The sequence below is a fragment of the Passer domesticus genome, chromosome 4 (assembly GCF_036417665.1).
Source record: "Passer domesticus isolate bPasDom1 chromosome 4, bPasDom1.hap1, whole genome shotgun sequence".
Lineage (NCBI taxonomy): Eukaryota > Metazoa > Chordata > Aves > Passeriformes > Passeridae > Passer > Passer domesticus.
Genome location: NC_087477.1, coordinates 77,438,839 through 77,456,372, shown reverse-complemented (window position 1 = coordinate 77,456,372; position 17,534 = coordinate 77,438,839). Strand labels below are relative to the sequence as shown.

At 38.9% G+C, this 17,534-nt stretch overlaps 1 protein-coding gene across 11 annotated transcripts in view; it reads right to left on the bottom strand.

Moving 5' to 3' along the window:
• CTBP1 (C-terminal binding protein 1) overlaps positions 1 to 17,534 on the bottom strand; it is a 235,412-nt gene that overhangs the window by 13,795 nt on the left and 204,083 nt on the right. For all 11 annotated transcript variants that reach the window (XM_064418942.1, XM_064418943.1, XM_064418950.1 and 8 more), the window contains 3 exons: positions 13,500 to 13,644; positions 9,372 to 9,578; positions 3,400 to 3,614 (listed from right to left, as the gene is read on the bottom strand). In XM_064418942.1, the coding sequence (XP_064275012.1) occupies positions 3,400 to 3,614; positions 9,372 to 9,578; positions 13,500 to 13,644 (567 nt within the window). The remainder of the gene's footprint in view (positions 1 to 3,399; positions 3,615 to 9,371; positions 9,579 to 13,499; positions 13,645 to 17,534) is intronic.

Below are 17,534 nucleotides of genomic sequence, written 5' to 3'. Positions count from 1 at the left end.
ATTTTTCAGAAAAATCAATGCTTTTGGATTTTCAAACACTTTTCCCTTTAGTTGCCAAAACACAGTAGATACATGCATTATTTATTTTTGTTACTTCAGCTTCCTCCTCCCCTGTGAGACTTTTCAAATAAAGGTCTAAAGAATCCTTCTATTATTCAATTAAAAGGCATGAAAATGAATTTGGTTGAGAACGCTGTGTGCCCAGGAGAGAAGCTGTGCTGTGCATTGTGCAGATTAGCATTGTAGATGACACTACAATCAGTATGGGGAGAACTACAACAATTTACACCATAACACATCCACAACTTGAAAACGAAGTGGCAGTTTAAATAAGAGAAATGGTACTGAAATAAACATAAATTACAACATCCTGCTTCCAGCCACCCTGGTATTTCATCTTTGACAGATGTCTCAAACACCTCTGAGCATGAAGGAAAGCGCATGAAGAGCAGGAACCATGGTGAAGATGAATAATGAAAATCTCATTTTGTACTGACTCTGTCTCTCAACATACAAATAAGCAAAACCCAACATTTTTACACCAACTCAGCTACACATCAAACTAAACCTTAGGTAAATGGATTTTTACGCTCAAATACTAATTCAAAATGCCAAATTCATCAACAACAAGGAGATTGAATAAGTCAGTTTTGGTTGTTTTTTTTCTGATGAGGTCATATGGAACATTAATATGAACATGCTTGCAGTGCTTTATAAAGAAAAAACCCACCATGTTTTACTGGCCAGCTCTCTAGGTTTAATGTGGCCCTGCCCCTCTCCATTTGCAGACTCCTGGGCCTACAGGAGATCCATCCATGCAGCAAAACCAAACTTCACTTACAGGAGCAGAACTAAAGGATGCTTCTCTCAGCTTTATGTAATTAATTTGGGAATCAGAACAGCAATAAAACTGGGGCAGCATCTTAAGCTGGCCTGGTAACAAGAAGAGATTCCTTATGGGAACAATCACTGCATCTCCAGTTCTTGGGTCAGTTGGGGGAACTGAACCAAAACCAGCACAGGTGGGCTCACCCCAGAGCCACTCACAGCTGTGCAGACACTCCATAAAGGCTCGTGGGAGCTCAAATACCCTTCCCCTTTCTGTGCAAACTGGTAACTTGAGTTGTAATACAGCTCGGTGTATTTACAGGCCCTCTGAAGGACGGGAACATTTTACTTAAAGTGAACCCTGCTAAAATCTTCTGTCCAATCTTGCTTGAGTTTTCATTTTAGGACTATTTACAAAACTCAAGAACCAGCACTAAGACACATTCAAATCAAACAGAAGATGCCTGCATAAATGCATTCTAGAGGGAATGAATTATGTGACTCATGATAAACTGTCAGGGTGGAGGCAGCTGGAGATGATCCTTAACAATGGGTGGAAGCTTGAAAGAGCTTCACAGCTGAACTGCTGACGTCTGTTAAATTCACCTACACTAAACCTGCAGAGCTGCTTTATAAAAGTATTCTGTTTAAACTGCAGTTTTTTCTCAAATCTGTAAAACTAAAGATGACCTCAGTCTCAAGAGCACAAGTTCATTGAAACACTTCTCTGAGCTACTCTGAGACTACAAGGACAAGCAGGATGGCTTTACAGAATAATAATTAATTCACTAAAAAAGTTACTTAAAAGAAGACAGACACCAAATTTTCAAAGACACTTGAAGTGTATGTCATTTCAGACTCCACAAATTTCAGGGTGAGACTTCAGTGAAATGAGATACAACATACGTCTCTGTACTTTGTTTAAAAACTGGTTATGACATGAGCATGCAGAATTGGTAAAAAATGGTATGCAATGCTTTCCAGAAATTCTAGGCCAACTCCAACATCTGTCAGCCTAAATCAGAATATGCTCTACACAAACTGTGCAGTCAGGGGGGTTACAATTTCATGGGTTTCACATCCACTTTACTATCCAGGGTGCTTCACCCAAACTCCTACCCAAAGCAAGAACTATCATCTAACACTTTAATTAATCCTTGCTTTGATCATGAAGGATAACAAATAGGAAGATAAATGCTTACTTAAGACACTTTCCAGTGCAGAGTTTATTACAGGCATTTAGTTTCAGATGGTATTACTCTGTTTTAACATGTTTTCCATTGTTTGTTTCTCTGATTAATATGCTGTGCCTTCTCCAAAGTTCAACACCTTTCTCTGTCTGCACTCAAAAAACTTCCTGTGGTAAAGTGGCCCCAGATTCACAACTGCTGTATAATAAAGTGACCAAGGCTCGGTGATGCCATGGAATTCAATGTGATGCTTTTTGGGTCTAGATGTCTGCTTGAAGAGACATCTCACCATGTAATAACCACTGAATGTACCCAGCCATACAACAGAAGACAATATTCAAGGCAGGGTGACAGGTCTCTTTGGTTTCATTTTAAGCTTCTTAATTTTTTAGAGTTTTAAATCCCAAGTCCTGGTTTTATGTTGTGATGGATTTGCAAAATCCCTAAACTCTCAAATCAAGAAGTGTGTTGTACTGTCAGTTTTCTGCCATGATCCTACATGACTGTGGAACATGTTCAGTAAGTTCTTCAGTTCTAAATTTCAACAGTAGGTAAAAACTATTTCTCAGAAGACAAGCAATGATTTTACTGCAAAAGAATACTACTGTCATTATTACCAACACATAAACCCACTATATAAACATAAAGAACAGCCAAATCAACTATTCTGTCTTAGGGTTTCTTTCCTCTACATTGCCTCCATTTTTATGTCTCAGTGTTTTACTTCTGGCTGTTACCTACACTAAAAAGCTGGAGTCAAACTTTTTCATTAAGTGTCTGGCTTCTATTATAATATTTTTCAACAAATGGAGCAGTTACTGCACCCAGATTTTGAAATTATTTTATTATTTTGTGCATTACCTAGAACTTTATGGAGAAGTTAGTACTAATTCCAAGAAACATTATTTCTCCCAATAATGCAATGCTGTAAATGAGCTCCATCCTTGAAGTGCTCTGTGAGCATCGGGACTGAGCACAGGGGGGAGCCATTTAGTCATAATCCTTAAATTGCATCAAAGGAACTCAAACTGAGGGACAACAGTGAAAGGCAGAATTGCTACCTGAAGATACACATGTAAAGAAGAAGCTACTACAAGACACAGAAAAAGTGCTTTTACATCAGTGCCACTTCATTAAATCTGAGTGATATTAAGAAGAGTTAAAAATTTCCACAAATGCAATGTTACTGAGCCAAAAATACAATAAAAGCAACAATACATAAACAACCAGCTAGTTCCTAATCAATTATAGATCTGTTTGATCTTAGAGCAGCAGAAGAGAAAGATTTCTATCAAATGAGAATCTACCAATTTACAGAAATGAATACTACACAGATTTGGCAACCAGCACTGGTGTGCAGGGCACCCCCAGAGATTATTACCTGCTTTATGGTGAAGTCATTAATAAGATGATGATTGTGTTCATTCAAGTTGCAGTGCAGGGTAACACAGTCACTGTGGAACAGCAGGTCCTGCAAAGTGCTCACCCGCTGCAGGCCCAGAGCACGCTCCATGCCATCCGAGAGGTATGGGTCATAGAAAATCACACTGAAGCCAAAGGCTTTGGCACGTAGAGCTACTGCTTGCCCAACACGCCCTAGAACAAGATAAACACACCATGAGAGCAGATGTGAAGCAGCTGGTGGGTGTAAGGTGGCCTCCTCCTGCCCAATGGGAACGCTTGTATCAGACCGTAACGCTTTGTGCAGCAACTGCAAGGGCAGAAAAGGGAGGTGCCTCCCATCCCACTCAGAATCATCACTGGGATCAGAGATGGTACATCTGGACTGTTTCACAGTGCCTCGAAACAAAGCAGGAGGTTTGCACCTTTTGTCACCAGACATGTGAAATGCCAGAAGATGTCACGTAATCTGCAATAATCTGTGTAACGCAAGGCTTGCCTGCTGGGCCTGTTTATGGCAAAACACCCCTGCCTGTGAACACATCCTGCCAAGGGCTTATCCTTACCCATGTCAAACCAGCTGGCTTTAATAAAAAGCTATACAATTAATCCTCAAAAATGGATGCAATAACAGATAATTTGTTTAATCTGAAGCACAACCATTCTCAATACATGGAATCTCCTTTCTGGTATTTTCTTTCATTTTGGGTAACATCCTTCCAGCATTAAAATGCCTACAAGAATCTTGTCATCTAAGGCTTTAAAATAAATTTTATTCAGCTACCTGAATGATAAATAAACACAGATGATCATACAACATCTAGTTAAGAAGACTGCAGTCCCACTTGGAACTGACACTGAACTTTGCTTTTTTGTTCCACTTCCCTTACTGTCAGATTTCAGAGCTGTGCCCAGAAGTGCTGTATGGGCATGACTCCACACCACATGCACCAGGAGATGTGTACTCCCCCTTGACACACTACCAGTAAAACACAGAGGGGAAAAACCTCTGAGTACATCTAATGAGTTACAGGCATTTTGAGGAGTGAGAACTAACACACTTTTCAAGTTAGAAGTTTACAGAGCAGATATTCACATTAGAGAACTACAAATGTTGGATAAAGATGTTCCAAAAGCATGACTTGACACATCATAATAACAATGCCTAATTTGAAAAAAAAAAACAAAAACAAAAAAAATCAACAAGTTCTCCTTTGTAAGGTCTAAGTTTGTTCAAAAAAGCATCAAATCAACCCAGGGAAATCCCATCTCTTTCCCATTGTGCTTGAAGGGATTTCCCTCTGCTTTTCAGTTTCTTTTTGAATATATTTCAGAAGCCACAGGAAGAAAGGTTTTTGCTGATCACTTAATGTGAACACAGCAATTCTGCAGTGCTTAGTGACAGATGTGCTTCGCATATTAAACAGTATATCAATCTGACAGGGGCTGTCTGCTTTTCTTTGGGGACACCAGGTTAGAATACTCCTCAAATCTTTCAACACTTGCATGCATGTTATTTGCTTACTTTCCAAGCTGTTTTTATAAATTTGAATTAGAAAATTTTCAACACAAACACTGTATTGTTTCCAAATTTTGGCATGTTCACAGCTCAAGGAATCAGTCACACAACTGTAAATATTTGTTTTTTTTAAACAAAGCATATAACTTACTCCAGCTCCATTCATTTTCACATGCAACATTGTCATCTGTTCTTTTTTTTTTTTATACTCTTGACAACACTAATACCTGAGGGGATCCACAACAGCAAAATCTCTTACAACAGCCTCTCCAGTTAAAGCTACACTTCATTCACCCCCATGCAAGCTAACAAACCAAAGACTTCTTCAATGGGCACAGAAGTTTCCTTCAGAAACACTAGGGAATCTCATCTCTATTTCTAACCAGAATTATCCTATTACAAATATTTTATGGGATAAAACTCTTCTGCAATTGACAATTCTTATTTAGTCATTAAACAAGTACACAACTGGACACGAGGAATTTGCCAATTTCTTTTTAAATTACCATCTCACATAAGGAACAACCACAAAACTATGAGCTTTTTGTTCTCCTTTCCTGAAAACCTTCTATTATATAAGACTCTCCTGGGCATGAAGGGTGGTTCAAAACCTACCTCAACACACTGAGGACAATACAGGACACAAAGCATCCCACCTTTGGGACAACTCTAAGTTAAGAGCACATCAAATTGTTATCAATATTCATGGCTGCTTCCAGGGAGGGCAAAATCTTAAGCTCAAAACCCTAAATTAATTTATTAGTCAGCAGTGTGAGAAAAATGCAGAAAACGAATGTTGTATACAATTGCAAAAAAAGCAGAAAGCGACAAAAGTGTATTTTCAAGGAAATCAAAGTTCTAGGAAGATCCATTCATCATTTCAGAAGAGAGGCTCAAACACCCATCTCCTGTTATAGCCTCATCCATTCAAGTCCTCTGTAAGTCTCCCAACTCCCCTCGACCCAAATGCCCCAATTTATAGGGACCTTTATAGACCTTGACCCTGCCCATGGCCTGATCTGAGTGTGACAGTACAGCAGCTGCAAGGACCCTGCTCAGCCCACTCATCCTATGCTGGTATTGCAAAGTTTTAAAAATGACCTTGATACCATGGAAATGATGATGATGACCTGCCTGAAGACTTCCATAGAAAGAAAAACTGCTTTCACTTAGCAGCTCTTCCCTGCCTATGCAACAGCAGTGGAGAATATGGGTAATTTTTCCTCCTTCTTGGAGAACTCTGAAATGTGGAGAGTGCTTTCTGTTACATTTCCTGCTGAGCACATTAAGAGAGCCAGTAGGACTGCTAAGAGTAGATAATTTATTGCAGAATAATACCACCCAGCTCTTAAGCCTTATTTAGTTATAGCACAGGTTAGTAATTTGGCCAAGCATCTAGGTAGGGCAGTGGGACTACTGAGAGAATAGAGCAGGTGAGGAAAGACAAACTGAGTGATGACATTCACTGTGATGTGGAGACAAATTTATTTAAAATAATTTCACCTTTCTTGGGTGAGGAAATGCATTAGCCATTAGTCATCAGCATTTCTCAGTGAGAAGGAAGGGAAAGGGAGTGCGACTTCACTGCTGTAAAATTGTCATTAGAGCAGAACCAGGGCCAGATGTGTATTCATCCAAGTACTTACATGCTGCTCCTCATAAATATTCCTCCTTAAAAAAACACACAAACCCCTGTATTTCTAAATATATATGATGAAAAGGTAGTTTCTTTGGTTTTTTTAAATGCGGGGCTTATTATCCACACTTGTGATACATCACTTAAAAAGTAGGACACCAGATAATAATAAAGATTAAAAGTGACAAAGACAGCTGTTAAATGACATGATATTATTATTTATGTAAGGCTCAAAGAATCAGACACTTCACAAAGACAGAAAGAGGCATGGGCTGTGCCTCAAGGAGCTCAGGGGCTAACCAAACAACACAACAATGAGGGATGGGATCCAACAAGCACATGAAGGAGGCATTATGCTGTTAGTCTCTGCTTATCTTCAAGCTCAATACAAGCAGAGGATGAGAGATGGGGTTAACTTTAAAGGAGGAACACAGAGTAAGAGGATTAAGCAGGACAGACCAAGTGTCAAAGCAGGAATATGCATGAGAGGGAAAGAGAGTGGGTGATGGAAAGAAGGCAAGTGAGTCACGAAACTTGGCTAGATCAGTGGATAAGGAAGTGAGTAGCTGAAACTTTGGAGACACAGTCATTCCCTAGCACAGAGATAGGCAAGAGCTAGGGTGTTTCTCTTTGGCAAGGAGTTAAGCCCAGGAGCAATGTTAAGAAGGTCTGCAGTTAGCTGTCGCAGCAGCAGTGATAAATTTAAGCAACTCACTGTTGAAGAGACCACAAGTCTTAAGACAAAAATAGAGAAACACAGCTGTAGTTGAGAGGAGATGATCTCAGACACACTGACAACAAGGGACAGAAACTGAGACACGACACAGAAACAGAGGAAAGGGCTGAGCAACTGATGGTAACTGTTTATTTTGTGTGTAATACATTCACTTCATAGCATCTGGGTGGATCATCACTTCTGACACTAACATGTCTAAATAATAAACTGAGGCAAAACTCCAAATGTAGGGAGAGGCCACTAGTGAAGAAACACAACCTAAGGACAACAGTCTTCGGTTGTAAATGCATGTTTGAGTCTGAAACTCAAGACAGCTAACCTGTTGCAGTGATCTGTACTAGAGAAGGGTGACATCACAGCCTAAGTGCCTGAAGTGCTCACACAGATATTCTGGTAGATCTTCTAAGTCTACATTTTTGCTGTTCATTAATACACAGATTCATAGGAGTTTGTTAGAACACATCTGACTCAAAGTGTTGTGCCTATTCACACACATGCACAAGAAGGAAGAGCAGAAATTTTCAAAAGTGACTTTACAGTTTAGTATTCTTTGAAATTTTGAATATTCTATGGTAGGAAATAGACAGGAACAACAAAAGGCTAGAGATAATGACTGGTCAATAACTGCAACAGAAGCATGCCCTTAAAAATCAAATTTTATTAGCCTTTTTAGTGTAACATGCACACAGAAGACTTACTTTTTAAAACTAAAAGCAAAACCTAGCATTTTGTAAAGCTTTATACACATACTGGCAATCTGATTACCCATTTATTCCTCTATACTGTTCAGTTATCAAGAACAAAACCAGCAAAATTCACTTAAGGAAGTCAATGATGAAAGACTTCTTCTTTCTACTCTCAAGTCTGAATTTGTTCAGTAAAAACACCAAACTGAATGACAACAGCACAGATATCTCCAGCAAATGTGCACACTGCATGTGAGCCAAAGCTTATGTGTCAAAAACCAGGTATGCATTTCCATTTTGGAAACACTGCATGCAACTGTCTATGATTTGGGTAGAGATGCTGTGACTGAGCACAATAATCATTGTGTGTTTAAATGAGATGCATAATTACATTAGTACAGATTTCAGAAAGCAGCTTCATGACTAACTTCATGAAAATCGTATTTTAAAGGCAATTCTTTGATTGTGAAGATGGTTCTGGTTTACTGCATGCTCTTAAATGAGTACTGTGTAACACCAGGCTATTTTCAGCATCCAAAAGTAAGAGTTTGAGGCTGGAGTTACTTGACAGCAATGTGTAACTGGAGCAGTCATTTAAATATGATGCTTTGTTGTCAAAATCATATTACTAATTCCTGTGGATGAATAGCACAGCAATTACATCCACAGTCTATCAGATCTGTGTAAGACAAGCACATGACTGAATAATTTTTAAATAGAAACTGACTTGCTTGTTTTTCTTCTCTACTTCTGTAACAGACAGTAATTAATTCATCTCTAGCAAGCCTGTCCATCTGTTGGATGTTGAAAAACATTTAGGGTCACTCAGAGAGGTAAGTAGGTGATTTTATTAGGTCTGGAAACATTTCAATATTTCTTGCATATATTCTTCCCCTCATTAGAGTTGAAATACAATTTCAGATGCAGATCAGTCAAATGCACACAGTAACTGCTCTGCAGGATGTTACTGAAGCAAAGACTTTTTAGTTATGTAAAAAAATGTAAAACGAAAAAAGTCCAAACAAAACCAGATATGAAAATGGATAAGGGATAATGTAATGGGGCTGAGGTAGCAGGATTCTTGTATTGGAAAAAGAAATGATGGTGTCTCCTCTGAGAAGCAGTGTGCCTGACAGCAGGCAATATGGCAACAGAAAGACATACAGAAACTCAAAGAACTGAGAGAACATCAGCAATAAAACACGTTTTCTCAGGAAAATGATTATGTTTTGAGGCAAAACATTTCATAATACATAATTATCAGGAACGAATGCTTGACAGGGAGTGAACAAATGTTCCATTTTTACAGCTCAAATCTGCACTTTTTTTAAGCAGGGCAGCAAAGAGCATGAAACCACGCGCGAAGCCAACGTACCTAATCCAATAATGCCCAAGGTCTCCCCTCGGATGCGGGCAGCTCCCGAGGCCACCTCCCGGATCTGCTCCACGCTCTGGACCCGGGTGCCCTCGCGCAGGGCCTGGTGCAGCCAGGTGGTTCTCCTGTACAGGTTCAGGATGTGGCACATGGTGGAATCTGCCGTTTCTTCTACGGAGGCGGCTGGCACGTTACACACGGCGATCCCTGCAGGCAGAGGAGAGGATGCCAGCTGCCAAACAATGCTTATTTTTTTTTCCATTTAACAGCAATACAGGAGTGTGATGTTTAAAATCACACCTATATCAACGTGTCTTGCACAAATACTAAGTTTCTGACTGTAATGGCAGGCAGAATACCTGACATAATAGTTGACAACTATGTGCCAATTTATTTCTCTTATTTTTTATTACTAATTATCGTGCTTTTATTGATTGCAAACTAAGGCAGATAGTAGAGAGGCCACTGAAACCACAGAAGGAAAGCACTGAAGATGTCTGATAGTTTAGAACATGGTAAGCATTTTACATTCCCACTGAGCTTGGTGCTTTGAATAACCAAGAGAAACCTGCCTTGATCTCAACAGTGTGGTTTATGATCAGAGTTTAGGTTTAATTGTGTGAGTTAGCTTTCCAACACTGGACAAACACCCTCCCAAAAGCTATCTATGCAAGTTACAAAAATGATAAAATAATTTATAATGACAGCAACTCTTATGAAGCCTTCACAAGATGACTGTTAGTAATTTCACATCATGTGTAAGTAATCATGATACAGGAAAGGACAATCTGTTACACGTTGCACAAGGTTTTTTAGAATTACAACAAACAACATCCCAGGCCTTTCCTGGTCCCCACATTAAAGGGAACCCATTTAATCATCAACAGAAAATGCAAAATCTGCTTCTACGTGGTATGCAAAGGTAATGCCAAATAAGTCCATGCTCCTAACAGCTGAAAAGTCACCAGCTGAAAATAGCATAACATCAAGCAGCCTGAAGTGTTACAGACTTCCACAGAAAACTGCGGAAGGTGGATTATTGATTCAAGACTCAGAATAAGCCTACTTTACTTCAAGGAACTGTTGAAGCAACAAGTGATTGTAATTACATGCAAGTTATCCCATTCTGCTTTTTACCTTCCAGTACTCAGTACACAGTAGTTAAGCAAAATGCTTGAAAAACTTTGTGTCTTTTATGACTTGTCTCTCTTCAGTCTTTCCATGTACTGCATGTTCTCTCTCTAATCACCAGCTCCCACAAATGTTTGTGTCTCAGTTCTGCTGACTGAGACAACAAACAACACGCAGTATAATTTCATGGTGGAGAAGAAAAAAAAAAGTGTTTTGTATCCTAAAAACACCCAAAAACTGTTTTTACTGTTTGGGATTTTACATAACTAAATATTCAGTAAGTCCTCAGCTAATACCAGAGTATCTTAGGAAGCAAAGAAGAATAAAGATTCTCTTCAGAAACAGCATCAACAACAATATAACAAATAATAAGCTCATGCTGTATTTATCTATGTTTTACATTCAAATGCCTTTATTCTGCTGCCCAGTACTTTTTTACAGCTTTCTCTACATCACTAAAAACCTGCACAAGGAACTTACAGAACTATTTTTCTTTCCTCTGCTGTAGAGATAAGCCTGTCTGCTGAGTCACTGCCCTTAAGACTTACAAGAAGATATACCAGCATCATTTGCTGGAATATTAATCCTGGCATCCTGCTATCATCAATGGTAGAAGGAAATTCACCATTTTTAAAATGGAGAAAAAAAGCATGACTGGGAGGGAGAGGTGAAAGACTGAAAAATAACATCCCTTCTAAGAACCTCACATTAAACACTTGCATTTGTTTATACAAAAAAGTCTTTTTCATGGAGCAACAATGCAGGTTTTAGATGGCAACGTAAATTAAATAAATGTGTCTCCTAATAGCTGCCATCAACAAAATTATGCTTTAAAAGCAGCTTAAAGAATTATATTATGTATTTGGGAAGAGGAGTAATATACCTTCTTCCCTAATAGGTTTCCTTAGGAAATGGAGGGAACAAAAGTCAGATAAATCCTCTCCTGAACAGCAGAATTTATTTTTCCCAATTTTTCTTCAACTCTAAAAGCAGCTCATTTTTGAAAGGCAGAGACACAGCAAACCACAAAAAGCAGCAAGAGAGAGGCAAGGAAATGAAGAGACATTTCACATGGGAAAAGACAGCACACTCTCATCTCATATCCACTGATCAATGCTGCCTTCCCTTTTCCCACTGCTTTCAGTGATTTTGTGCACAGGTTCAATGCTGAAAAATGCAGGAGTCAACAGGCATTCCCTGGGCTCCCACTGCACTTGCATCCAGCTACACCCACAGCTTGTATGTATTTTCTAAGCAACTATTAATAAAGTGCAGGAAAAGCATGTTTTATCCAAGAGACACACATTTACATGCTTTGTCAGAAGATTAAAAGAGCTAATATAAAATAATGCTTAATAGAAAAAGCTGGTAACAGCCTCATGTGCCAGCTCTATGAAAAATAACTCAAGTTACTACAGAAGTTCAGAAATACATTGGACTCTGGTCTAAATCTACATTTCAAAAGCAAATGAAAGTCTTTTATAAAGAGCAGATCACTCTCACATTAGCTCCTTAAGATATCTGTTACTTACACCAGTTCAACAAATGGAAGGCTCTTTGTCTCAGCAGTATTTAATTCCAGCCATTTCACCCACACTTAATATTAAAATCAGAGGTTTTACTGCAACCTTTCCACCATTTACTGGCTTTTGACCGAGTGGACAACAATATTTTGTAAACTAAAGGATACACAAACGGGTTGGACCCTCAACTTTACAACTCAGGCTAATCACAAGACAGGAACTGAACGCTGAGCAAGGCGGCAATTTAACATTTGAACAAGAACTTCCCAAATCATATCAACAAGAATTTCCCAAATCTGCTGTGTATTCCAGCTTGAAGAATTATGTGGCTGCACTTAGCCTGTAACTTGGGTTAGGATCCAGCATAGAGACCTGCAGAAGAGACAGCCAGCAAACCTTCAAAGATCTTCCTCTTATCAGGGATTTTCTCCACAAACTGGGCTCCTGACTGGTCTGAGCCTTTGATCTGCACCTACATTTTGGCTTTTGATCTAGAATTTTACCCCAGGCCAATCTCTCCACACACACACGTTTTCTGAGACTCACAACCCATGTCTGACAGTGGCATCAGTTAAAACAGGCAAAACACAACCCTGCACACTTTCAGCCCTGACCTGATCTTTATAAAACTCAGCAAGGAATGGTTAAGGCTCTGCCACCATTACAACAGATGAATATTTTTTTATCATAACCTGATAAACAGATCACACCACAGCTCCTCACTACATCAGTGGGACTACTGCTACAACTAAGCACTGCCACACTGAAATAAATGTTTCCAAGATCTTTCCAGAGCATAATGGGAAAAAATACTTGGTCTCCACAATCTTGGAAAAGAAATAAAGAAAATCTTTACTCCAAGTGGTAGGCTGACCTTTAGATTACAGGTAGGAGATAGTTTAACCTAAAGTAAGAAAAGTACAGATCAGGTGGTTGCTTTTCTTACAGTCAAACATCAAGCACCATCTCTTCAGAGTTCTAGTAGCTGAATTTATTCAGACGAAGCAACAACTGATTCTCCTATAAAATTGGTATTTCTATTTTATGGACTGGTTTAGTACTAAATCTCATGCATCATAAATAAGTCCCAGACAGTTGATAAAGATCTCATTTTTTATTCAAACAGAAGTAGTATGCCACAGTGATGGAATTATATTTTGTAATTAGATTATAGCAGTAGTAGTTAAAATATACAATTGGAGTAAAAAAGAATGGGATGAAAAATTATGGCCTTACTCCTTGGGTTTATACTGAGCAGGCAGATTGTCATCCTGCCACAAAGCTGTTAATATTATCACTTAATTAACTAATGCTAGTATCTCCATAATGAGTTTTATACTCTGATGGGAAAATTATACAGCTTACATATGATGCTAGTATAAAATACACAGAACACATTAATACAAAGATTTAGATGCTATCAGATTTCTGGAGGCAAGTATGAGATGCAAAATAAAGTCTGTAATAGCCATACCTAAATCTCCAGCAGATTTGATGTCAATATTATCAAAACCGCTGCCAATTCGGACAATTATTCGAAGTGCTTTAAATTTCTCCAGGTCTTCTCGAGTTAAAGTTATAGTGTGATACATCAGTGCACCCACTGCTTCATTTAGTACCTATAAACAAAATGAAAGAAAAGAAAAAAGTTTTGTTTGTTTTTCTTCTTTCACAGAATCTCAGCTTAATTTCATACACATATTCTCAAGTATAAAAAACAGTAAAAGCATTAAATACAGATTCAGGGGTTTTTTTAAAGGTTATTTTTCCAAGTATCTCCCAGCCTCTTGGTCTTTTTCATCTCAAGTCTCCATTCTAACAAGATAGGATCACTTCAGAAGAGCTAAGTGATCTGTACTTGTGTTCTTAGTAAGAGGGAAAGCTCTCCTCATTCCTCAGGAATCTCTGCAATACTGACCCAGTACAAGTGCCACTGGACTGCATCTGCACACACAGAAGCAAACACTGCCCACAAACAGTGAGTATTTTATGCTTAGGCAGCTGAAATTCTGCTTTGAATGGAGTAACAGCAGTATCTCTTCAGCACACACAGTGGTACAGGCATTCATGCCCTATGAAACCACTGGATACCTGGGAAAACATTCAGTGAGCACAAACCCCTTCAACAACAGAGACTGGAATTGGTCACCTCACACACAAACCCAGAACTGTTTGCCCCTCAGTTTACTGACACTGCAAATAAGCTCTCACTAATGGAAACTGGATGTCACATAAATTGGTATTAACTGAGATGCCAAACTTGACATTAGCCAGGAAAATCCAAATCCTCTGAAAAATGAGAAATTGCATGAAAGCAAAAATGCTGTAGAAAAAACTCCAAACTCGTGAGAGCACCAAAAAAAGCAAAAACAAAAGACAATCAGAAGCTGCTGACAAATTAAATTTTATTTCTTCAAAACACTTTCCTGTGCTTGCACCTTCAATGCACCAGCTAATATCCCAATGGTTCTACAAGACACAAAACATGCACAAATCATTGCAGTAGCTAAGCCAGCTGTAATGACTTCAAGAGATTCCTATGACACACTTCACATAAAAGCGCTGCAGAGGCTCTAAATTTCTTGTTCAGACTTTTGAGTCTGGTATATGCAAAGATTCTGTCATCTGAATTATTTCTGCTCATATGAGCATTTCCTAGTGTAATGCAAGGTCAGTAAAAATAATCAACATACGTAATTTTTAAAAAATCATTGCAGCAAAGCAGAGTCTTGCACACAGAGGATTACAATTGCTGGAACCCAGGATCTGCAACAGTGTTTAAAAATACATAAAGAAAAAAATTAAAAGAAAATAAAATCAAACTCTATAAAAAATGAAAGAAAAGCACTTATTATTGAATACTTCACAAAATTATTTATGCTATTTCAACATTGTTTCTGGACTGAGAACTTCAGTTTTAACTCAGATAAAGAGCAGATTCCTTCAAGCAGAATTTGCATTTACTAGTAAGAATTGCAAAAAAAATTACAAATTACACATCCTTCAAGAATGCAGCTACAACATAATTCAAAGAGCAGCTGTAGGCTCAGATCTTATAAAATGATTACACACACACAAAACTCCTTGATTTTAATGGTGCAAACAAGTCCTTTGGAGATTACATCCATCAGCTCCCAATCAGAAAGACTGCACTCACCAGCATGTGTTACCTTGAGCTGTTACACAGGGTTCATAAAAACCCCACACAGGTTTTGGGTTTGCTTTCCCACTGACATTACAGCTGGCATGGACCAAGCCTGATGTACCCTACACAAGAAACAGGACCCTTAGGACCAGAAAGCCCACCTAAAATGCCCTTAGGTTATTTCTGCTCCCACTAGAGTCTGAAATAAAGTTGTTCAAGAATCAAGTGATGTGGAAATTTCTTCAAATTCAGAAGAAACTGAATTTGCACTTGTTGCTTCAAGCCTCAAGGTCAAGTTATGATATCCTGGCTATCTCCAACAAGCCATGTCCCCTGTTCTGTGTTGTATCATTTCTTTTCCCTGCCCCTCCCAAGGGTTGTTCTGGATGCCTGTGCTGCAGGAGAAAACATCATCTGTGCAGCTGTCAGATAAGCAGAAACTGAAGCTTAGAAGTTGCAAGGACACACCCCAAGGCTCTGTGACAGCCAGAGCCTCCTCTCCAGGCTGGAAAAGGCCCATGGTGGGTGTATTTTGGGGGGTACAGATCTGCCAGTGCATTAAGGACTGCCTCCAGCAGGGGTTAAAGCACAGCTGAACTGGCTCAGACATTTGTGTTTTAGTATCAGAGTGATTCAGTTTGGGAAGCAGATTTTCATTTCATAACCATGCATATTTTATTAACTCAGCCAGTCAAGACTGGCATTTGGACTCCAAGAGCACTGTTGTGGACCCATTATGACACATTTTTTGGGCCCATCTAGGTTATGGCTTGGCACTAGAAGGAGACAGAAAAGTACTGGAAAGCTTGGGAATGTGTTCAATAAAAGGGAAAATATTTCCTAGCTATAGCTTAATGCTGACACTAGCCATTTCCACAGGCAGTTATTTACCCATCACATGGGATATGGAACAAGCAAATGCAAGTGACAAATCTCTTAGAATTTCTTTTTAGTGACTGAGCCTCTCCTAGGATTAAGGGCTAGTTAGCAAAGAAATCCACTGCTAAAAATGTAATACCATGCAAGTGTGTTTTATCACATTAATTTGATAATTTAATTATGCTACTGCTTTTTGCTACTGGACATGTGATAGAAATATGCCAAAAAGGCAGAAAATAATAGCAGAAAACCTGAAGTTAGAAACATTCAGCACTGGTGAATGTTAATAACGCCACTAAGATTTAAAAAAACAGTTAAATGTTCTGTATTTTGGAATTACCTGCATAAATTATATTCTCAATCATTACATATATTAAATACACACAAGAAAGTCTGACAAGTCTTTCAATGAGTAAAACATAACACACGAATCTGACATGCAGCATAAATATCAACAATTCCAGAAAATGAAATGATCTTTAGAAAAAAATAACTGTGCATATGAGTAATTTACTGATGATTTGACAGAAGAGATGGATGCATTGAGAAAATCAGGGAGAATATGTGATTTTTCTCCATCATTTTCCATAATGAATTTCATTTTTTACAAAGTCAAGAACAATTTTATTACAAGGAGATCAAACTTGTGAGCGAGATAGCAGGCAAGGCAGAAATTCCAGATCAGCCTGAGTATGTGGCAGTCAGACCACGCTCTTTGATGATTTCTTGCAAGGAAAGGCAATGGAAAAACCTGACAGAGAATGAGCAGAGTCAGCTGTGCTCCTCCAACAGCCATTCCTGCTTCCACCACACTGCAACTGGGCCCTCTGGGAAGAGAGGATCCGAGGCAAAAGCTGAAACAAGGGACATGAGTTGGGTTCCTTCTTGTTATGGAGCTCACCTGCCTGATTTCTGTGCCTTCAGACTTGCTTCCAGCTGAAGCTAGAGCTCACTGTTGAAAGTCTTTGTCATTCCCTATTCCATGAGCTGACAGCTGTTCCCATCACAGCAGCTTGGACAGGTCCTTCTGCTGTTCTTCAAGCTCAAAATGACTACTCTGCTTTCACAACATGCCAGGTCACCAAGGCTCTCAGGGAACAGATGACACAGTAGTAGGAGACATTTCTAGTTCTAAGAATTTAACAAATCCTGAGTACTGATTATCCAAGCTTTAAATCCTTCTAAATGTTTCCCCATCTACATTTTTTTCCTCCTTCTTTTGGTACTACACTATTTTAGCCATCATGCCAAGCATCACACAGTCACCACTGTGACACACACATCTCATTATTTGGGGGAGAACCCTGAGCATCTTGCTTACTTTTACAAAAACATAAATCATAACATGCTGAGAACTAACAGCAAGGCTTTCTCTTCTTGGAGCATCTCAAGACACTTCTAGATTTGACTATGAGAGGCTATTCCAGACACTCATGGATCAAATCCAGAGCATAAAAACATAACACAGTACATGAAATGCAAAAC